The sequence below is a fragment of the Nematolebias whitei genome, chromosome 21 (genome assembly GCF_014905685.2).
Source record: "Nematolebias whitei isolate Nwh7 chromosome 21, NemWhi1, whole genome shotgun sequence".
Taxonomy (NCBI): Eukaryota; Metazoa; Chordata; class Actinopteri; order Cyprinodontiformes; family Rivulidae; genus Nematolebias; species Nematolebias whitei.
This window is the reverse complement of record NC_056518.1, coordinates 21,804,306-21,813,270: the sequence shown is the minus strand read 5'-3', so window position 1 is coordinate 21,813,270 and position 8,965 is coordinate 21,804,306. Positions and strand designations below refer to the sequence as shown.

The 8,965-nt window shown below is 42.4% G+C and overlaps 1 protein-coding gene across 1 annotated transcript in view; it reads right to left on the bottom strand.

The window, feature by feature from the left end:
* Window positions 1–8,965, bottom strand: part of tiam2a (TIAM Rac1 associated GEF 2a) — a 62,921-nt gene that overhangs the window by 7,631 nt on the left and 46,325 nt on the right. Inside the window, exons 15-18 of the mRNA XM_037695524.1 lie at window positions 3,832–4,056; window positions 3,087–3,155; window positions 1,862–1,987; window positions 976–1,084 (exon numbers count right to left, since the gene is read on the bottom strand). Coding sequence (XP_037551452.1) covers window positions 976–1,084; window positions 1,862–1,987; window positions 3,087–3,155; window positions 3,832–4,056 — 529 coding nt within the window. The remainder of the gene's footprint in view (window positions 1–975; window positions 1,085–1,861; window positions 1,988–3,086; window positions 3,156–3,831; window positions 4,057–8,965) is intronic.

The following is an 8,965-nucleotide window of genomic DNA, read 5'->3' as shown; positions in this document are numbered from 1 at the left end:
CCCCCCCCCCCCGTTTTACATTTTAAACATCACAACTTAGTGAGAATTGGGATCGTAATGTAGGATAATGTACAGTAAATACAAAATCAGTTCACACTTCCTGAGAGTTGCATTTGCTTTAGAAAAATTATAATTTCACTGTGTACTGATAAAGCAGTCAACATAATTTATATTACCAAAATATTCAAATAAGTGTCTAAACCTCTTTCATGCACCAACTTTGTCTCTCATATTTTTCGCTTCAGGAAATTCTGACCCATCTGAGACTTAACAGCTAATCCTATTAAATATCCATCCTGCTGCCTACTTCAAGGAAAACCCCCAAACAGTTATGTTAATGTGACAGATTGAAACTGCACAGGGATGTTGCTTGTCGGCAAAGCAAATCTTCTTATATGGTTCTCCAACTGGGCAGCATTCCCAAGTGATGCCAGAGAGGCCAGCAACATAGCAGGCATGAATCAAGTTGAAGTTTTTTCTCACTGCAGGAAGATCAGCGTGACAGTTACGGGCTCGCAAGCTGAAGATCACTTAAAAGTCTGACTAAAGATGTGCATGTTTGTTTAAACTTTGAGTATCCTGAAAGTGTAAATTATCAAATGAGAGGAGAACATTCACGTGGTGAGTGTTTCTGAGATAAGGCAGACCTGGTTGTTACCAGTAATTTGGAATGGCAACAGTCGCCCCACTTACATCCACATAAAATCACTTTCCTCCCACAAAGTATCCCCAAAAGTCCAGAAGTGAGTCCCTTCTGATGCAACTTTAATGACTTTAGCGGCAAAGACGGTTTAATCATCTTAAGAAATTTTTAGACACGAACAGCGTTTGCAAAAAAGTATTTAGTTGATTTTAAATGTGCTATATAAAAAATAGTGAAACGTCTAAAAGATCTATATACAAATAGTCAGTGCCATGCTGCAGCACAAGTGTAATTAAGCTGCTGTGTATTTTATGTTAATGGCATGTAGGTACCTCTCTTCAGAACCTGTTGGACTTTGATGTGGTTCGCACAGAAGCCGCTGTAGAGCTTGAAGTGGTCGGCGTAATAGAGGAATGAGCCCCCGAGAGAAAACAGCAGCTTCTGCGGGTAATAAAACAAAGACAGACAGACAGGTTATACACAGGGCACGAGCGAGAGGATGAAAGAGTGTGAACATGTGAAGTCATGACCATCCCCCCTCTCCAGGGAGACAATTCAGACGCCCCCTCTGCCTCCCCCTTCCTCTCGACTAACCTTTTGAGTGTGCAAGCTTTCAGCAGCTCACATTCCAAACCACTGAACTGCAGCCTCGATCAATAGACCCCACATCTTGTCATGTTAGGCTTATAAATCAGATGGTCATGCTCCTGTCGCAACACCTCAATTATTCAAAAACCCCTGAACTCTAAAGATCACGCCTTCCCTCGGAACAAAGGCTCAAATCATCTAGTTTGTGAATAATGAGATATACCATATGTTCTGGCGTATAAGTTGCAGTTTTTTTAATAGATTTGTCAGTCCTACAACTTATAGGCCGAAGCGACTTATATATAAAAAAAAAAATTTCCATATTCATAACGCAATTTTTGTCTAATGCTTAAAATTTCAAAGAACTGCAAAAAAACTCCCATGCACGCTCGCTTCACTCAGCTGGTGCAGGCGGAGGAACGTTGGGAGAGCTAGCAGCTTTGGCCATGATGGATGGATGAATGGATGGATGGATGGATGGCGCCGCCCAGGTGAAATGAAGCTGTTTTAACCATTAAATAAACGCATAATAAATGTGACTTATATATGTTTTTTCCTCTTTGTGATGCTTTTTTTTGACTGATGCGACTTATACGCCGGAAAATACGGTAATCGCTTTCAGTATCTCACCTTAAACTGTGAGGGGGTCTCCAGTGTGCTGAAGTCAGGCGAGGAGGCAATCCTCTCCTCCAGAGTCTGAAGGAAGACCCTCTGGAAGTCCAGCATCTCAGGAAGACTGCCAAACAGGCTCTCCATCTAAAAAGGAAACCAGGATGTAGGGGGAGAAATGTTATAAATTGAAAAAGGGAAGCAATTTGATGGAAGTGTGTGAAGTTGATTGATGGGGAGGTATGAAAGGAGAGCAGCACAGACAGATGAGTGGGAGGAGGAGGTGGGAAAAAAGGAGCGACTATGAGGCTATGTGGGTGGGGGGAGCCAAGATGGCTTGTAATTCATAACAGTCAGTGAGACAGGCACCGGAGTGTTATAAAACCTCCACTGTGATGACTCCATCTCTGACAAAAGCAGTTAATGACAAGCTATGTCCCCGCTAGAAATGTAACACATAAGAATCGTGCCACCTACTTTTCAACACATACAGACAGGGTGGCCAATACCCTACATTAAAAGCCATTAAGGGGCTAAAATGTCCCCTGTCCTTTCCGTGTCTGCACACGTCCCCGTGTCTCATAATGGCCATTTGATTTGCCCCGGGTCTCCGCAAACTATCGACTTGAGTGTCTTGGGAGGGATGTCGCACGCTGAGGTCAGAGTGGGGAAACTTGAGTTCATCAGCATGCTGCAGCAACTCCTTGTTGTCAGAATTTAATCAAAGGGGCTTTAAACGGAGAAAAATCACACATTTGTAATGAAGAGCATGCACAGCAATCAGTGGGCTGAGGTGAGTGCTTCAAGGGTGGGTTTACGCTACAGCCAGACTTTATCAACGTGTTCTTCTGGGATGCTGGAAGGTCAGTGAAGGGGACTGCTAATTTCTCCAAGAAGCATTTGGAGTGGTAGTAAAGGGAGATGACCCTGCAAGGTTCATCGATGGGTAATAAACACTTAATGAATTTAAAATCTTGCATATATATCTTTAAAGACACCCCTCTGGCTGCTCCAAGTAAGACTCAATGAAATCTGGTTTATTTTTAATAAATTACATGTTTTAAAGTGCACTCAGATTTTGTAGTTTCCATGTTTTCTGCATCACAGACATTATAAGGCTCTACACAATAGAGTTAAAATTCACCTTTTGCCCCTAAAATTAGTAGGTTTGTGCTGAGGGGTAGGAGTGTCGTAACTCTAGTGGACATGGGTAAGGACTGTGGTCTTTTAAAGACTTGCCACCTACCTCATCTTGCGTGAGGAAGGTTTCCCTCTGCAGCGGTTTCAGGTAGATCTCAAACAAGCAATCCAGGTCCTGTAAAAAGAATTGAATCCACAAAGGTTCAGTCATCTACACATTATCCTGCCCATCCTTTAAAACCCCTTTCATCATCAGATTTCTCCCTTTATAACCTCCAGCTGCCCACTTCATCCTACAATCACCTCATTTCCCTCTCTTTCTCCATTTTAACATGGCTGCCCACTCCTTTAATGTGGCTGTAGCTTGTCTCTGTATCAGTGAGGATATTCTCATTAGGTTGATTTATGAGCATCCTCCTCCTCGTCCTCCCTCTCCCTTTGCCACCTGTGCTGGTACAGACAGAAAGGCCTGTACAGAGCCACTCGGAGAAGACAACCTCTTTCCTCAATTACGACTCAATGGAAGAAAATGGTAAAAAGTGAGGAGAATACCAGCAACTGCAAGGAGTGAAGAAGTTTGAGTGTAACGTTTAATATGGATGGGTGTAAACAGGAGAAGAGTGCTCACACTTCCTGTCAGAGAGAATTTAATCTTTATAATGCTCTCTTTTTTTAAAACACCTCTCTCCAGTGACTTAAATAAAAAAAAATGTCCTCTTAGGCTTTCAAAAATGAAATGGTGACCCTCTTTACTAAATCTTTAGAAATTGCAGATGAGTTTAATCAAATATTCATCTCAATTTCTTAGATTAAATTCTTATATTACAGCTGTCAGAACTGCGTGGACTCACCTTCACGTAGGACTTTTCCGTGTCCACAAGCTCCTGGATGACCTTGCGCAGCCTCTCGGTGGCACTCAAATGCTTAGGGCAAGGTCTGAGCAGCGCATCCTCTCTGAAGCCCAATTCTCCTCCTCGCGTCACCGAGGGGTCCCTGATGTCGTCCATCACACCTCCGGCATCCTGGCCCGAGCCTTCGTGGAAGGTCTGGTAGAGGGAGCACACTGCGTCCACGCTCTGTAGGAGGCAGCAGAGAGGAGGGTGCGTTTAGGGTCAGCAGGTCAGGGGTTGTTAAGTACCAGCTGGATAAAATATGGATCACAATGCACACGCAAACATGCTCGGAGAGCTAATATTTCCATTTCCAAAACTGTAAAAGCTAAATTATGTGTATGGCTACATGGTGCATGGTCAGTAATAGTCTTGGGCAATGTTTTTTTAAGATTTGTCCCAATATATGTATGAAAAGTGGTGGGTGATATTCCTTCAAGGAATGCTAGGCTTTTAATTTGTATTGTAGTACTTCAAAGAAAAAAAATCAATTCAGCTATCTTTTTTGACAGCTGGAACCCCATGAGGACTTCAGCATAGCATCATCAATTACCATAATATAATTAACCATGTGTTTGATTATCTGCATAACTTTTTTTTAACTCACTTTAACTGTACAGCCCCAGGGAGAAATTATTTGCTCAAGGCACAGATTTGCCTGTGGCAGGTAAAATGCAACAATTTGTTTGCAATTGTGGCAGAAAGTGAACATTTAAAAACTGTTAAATTCCACAAAAGTTAACAAGGGAAAGTCCGTCATTACACCTTTTTGTATGAAAACAACAAATCCACAAAATCCATCAAAATTCAAAATATCTTTGCTGACAAACAGAACACTTAATCAAGAGCAGCCAAACATCGCTAGACTGAAGTGCAAGCCATTAATTAAGATGTCAGTTCTTAAAAAAAGTCCCATGATGACCAGTCGTCCATATTTCAAGTGACTGACATGTTACATTACAATCAATGGCCAATCCCTAAAATCAGCAGAGGCTGATAAGTGCCAGTAATAGCAGTTTCCAATCTGCTGCACAGCAACACAGAGCAGTGGGGCAGCCCCCGTGCCAAGCAAAACAGCTGCTCAGCACTCTCTGCCCTCCTCTGTTTGTGTGTGTTACTATTCAAAATATCGCACAAGCAAGCAATCAAGTGCACCCCCCCCCCCCCCCTTACAGCAGCAGACATGGATTGACACACCCTCCATTCTGACACTGCAGGCGTCGCAGTGCACACAAACATGAGCAGCGTGCGAACGCTTGTCTGACTCATTTTAGTTCTGATACCAGTAAAACTACTATCCCAAACTATCCCACTCCCAGGGAGTCCACAGACGATCAAGGCTTTCGTTAATAAGCCCCACCAACTCTTCAGCTGGCTCATTACAGCACGGTCACTCCAGAGATTTACCACCCAGAATATGAATCTAGGCTGAAAACAACAAGACGGAGTAGGAAGAGACAGAAGGGGGAAATTCCTCTTTATCTTCTTTCTAAATATCTGGTCTAAGCCTCTTTGGAGAGATCCGCTACCCACCACGGAGTTCTTTGAATGTCTGCTGTTAATTATGAAGGGACTTAATGTCTCCCTGTGCACCGGTGGCGAGGACGAGATGCAATCATATCTTGCAAAATGGACCAACCTAAACATGCTGGTTCACACTAACTGAATTATGCTCTTGTGAACAAGAGCCCAGCTGATTGGGAGCATTTTCTTCAATGCATATGCCAGCGATCTTTAACTCGTAAATCTTGCTGCTGATAAAAGTTCACTTTCAAGCTTGTTAAGACTGAAGAGCACACAGAATTAGTCAGTCCTAGTTTAACAAAACTTGCTATGGGAAAACTCTCCCACCAGGCAGATTGACAGGGGAGATTGCCTAAAGGAAATGAAGAGGTTAAGGGCGACAAAATTCATCAAACACCACCGTCAGAACCTGATGACAGACATATTTTATTTCTGCTCAGACACCCAATGGGAAGGCATGAACTACGGTCTACTTCTTTAGCATTAACCACCACACAAGTGATTTAATTCTCATCACATTCCCACAGCAGTATGTTCTACTCACATGTATACAAATGATAATGAGATCATAGAGGGGCAATAGAGCTGCAGAGCAATGCATGACTTTACATGGATTTTAGGCACTGTTCACTCAGAAGTACTTATTTTCGTCATCACTCAACGGTACCTGCATTGGAGCCTGACTAGAGAAGGTAGGCTAGCAGAAAGAGCCACGCCGCTGCCTCAAAAGAATCCAAGGCAACGCAGCCTGACAGCTAGCCCAAATAACCGATTAGGAGCTAAGGACATGAGCCAGCGGAGACGGGTGAAAAAAAGCCTAGGAGAGCTATGAAAAACAAGTAGATCTGACAGCTGCTGCTGTGAATCCCTGTTCAGGTTTTCATCCTGACAGGTGTCGACTCTACATCATACCTGTGCTCATCCCCTTGAGTCAATTTAGAAAATAATTATTGTCCCATCCTTGTAGACGAGAAAACAAAAAAAGATAATCTGTTATTCTGTCGTCTCGTTTACACTCTGGCAACATATCGCAGAATTTCATTTAGTGAATCCACCACCTGAGCACCTTTATATGTGCTCACTGTCAAAGCGAAGAGCTTTTTCCCCCAGTGTGTTTTTTTTTTTTTAAGTTGAGTAAAAAATTTTCACGTCACACCAAACAGATCAAAGAAAATCCCATCACATATGAACTACATGCTTTATTCCTCTCACATTGACATTAATGATTTGAACCCTAAATCAAACCACTCCTACTGAATTAACTCACTTTCACGAGTGGTGCACTCAAAAAGGCAGCTCAGGCCTCATGACTTACTACCCTCTTTTCAAAAACATTAAATACGAGACCATAAAATGTCACTACCTCCCCCAGTCTCCTGGTCACCATGAACAGCAGTCTGTAGAGGAGCCTCCATGCTGCTGTGGCGTGCCGATGAGTTCTCCGGACGAGTGAGCAACCCTTCCTACGCAGCTTGCCTCCCTTAAACGTTGGCATGATTGCTCCACATGCTGATACTGGTTGTATAGCTTGACTGTCTTGAAATGACCAACAAATCTCTTCGACTTTCCCAACCTTCTACCTCCTTCTTTGCTTTCTAATGTACAACTGGTCGCTCCATTTGATCTGGGTTTGAAGCTTCAGACTTGAACATTTCTGCCTCGTAGGTGGAATTGATGACAACTGAGTCATTGATTCTCTGTCCTTCTGTTCTGTGAGTGCAGGCAGAGAGAAATTGCTTGTCTACTGCTTTGTCTTGCATGCCAATCAGAAGAGTAAAGTCTGTCCACGTTGGGGGATTCTTCCCCTAACGGCTATTACAATCCATTTCATCGCATCTGCATTGCTCTACATACGTCTCCACAACTCGGCTCCATCTCGGCTCCTCCTTCACGACTCCAGGTGACCTCTCTGTTGTAATTTCCAGAGAGCTGAATGCAGAGGCCAGGAGCTGCATCAGTGTCCAGTCTCAATAGTAGCAGTACAATGTAGAGTGTTCTAGTACCTCCACACACACAGGAATGGCTGACTCGAAAATGGGAGGCTCTGAATCAGTGGGGCTAACGGGGCAGGAATGTAAACTATGGCCTTTCACAAGAATAAAATGTGACACATGTTGTTCAATGCAAAGCAAAGTTTCAAGTGGGATAAACAAACAGAAACTGCTTTTAGAAAATGACTTATGAATGTAGTTTCCATCATGAGGACTTACAAAACAAATAATAAAATATGACTTGACAAATTATTATAAAGGCATGCATTAAAGTTAATTTGAACAATCCCACCTATCATGCCATCATCCCCACTAAGCCATTTAATGGGACACAGATGCAACAGGCCTTTGAGGGAAACACAGTAATCTCTTTCCAGTTCTCTTGGGGGATCTTGAGGCGTTTGCAGGGCAAAACGTATCTCTAGTCCTTCTAGCAGGCTCTGGGTCTGCCCCTGGGTCTCCTCCCAGTCAGATGCCTCTAGAAAACCACCAGATGGAGGTAAAAAGGAAACATTCTAATCAGATGCCTGAACCACTTCAGCTGACACCTTCACATGCAGAGGAGCAGCAGCTCAACTCTGAGCTCCTCACCCCATTTCTAAAGATGGAAGGAAGCTATTTCTAGCTCCTTGTTCTTCTGGTCATGAGTCACATTTCATTACCTTGGGTTACAATATAGATTGACCAGTAAATCAAAAGCTTCACCTTCTGGCTAAAGCCCTGCTTCACTGTCACTGACCAGAGCAATGTCCTCATTACTGCAGATGAAGCCCTGATTGGTTTGTCCATCTTTCAGTGACTCACCCTGAACCCAAAGGGAGCACTCCACTTTTTATCAGTTTAGACACGTGGCCTCAGATTCTTGTCCCTGCCCTCATTATCTGAAAAGTATTACAGCATTTAGGCCTTCATTAAAGTCACAGTGATGGAACGATAGAAACAAAATGTTTTTCTTTATTCTTACAAAGTTACAAACTGATGAACACTTTGGGGACAACATGATGTTCAGTCAGTGCCTTGCCTATTCAGATGGATGTTTAATCTAAAAAACAAGCAACCAAACTTCCAATTAGCAGATAACAGTCTCTTGAGCTGCAATTTATTTGAATGTGAAAATGATTCCCTTAAATATTAGTGAGTAAATTTACAATTTTATCATCCTGTACAATAGTTATTCATAAACCAAAGTATATCATTAAACTAGGGATGTACAATTTTGGATTTTTGGCCAATATCCGATATGTTGAAACTTATTTGGCCGATAACCGATACCAGTACTGATTTTTTTTCCTAGACCTACTTACAGAGACTACATAGCGTTCTCTCATAGCTTCTCTGCATGGTCTTTCACTTCAACTTGGATTATGTTTAATGTAAAATGTATTCATGAAATTTACTCTAACGCAATGACAACACTCGAACAGTGCTAATTTGTAAATTTTCACAAATCTCAACTCAACAGCGAGCGTGATGTCATAACGTTGTGCTGGAGCTGCAGGCATCCTTGTCACTGGGTTGCCATACAAAAACAGCACTGAATGAATATATATATATATATATATATATATATATATATATAT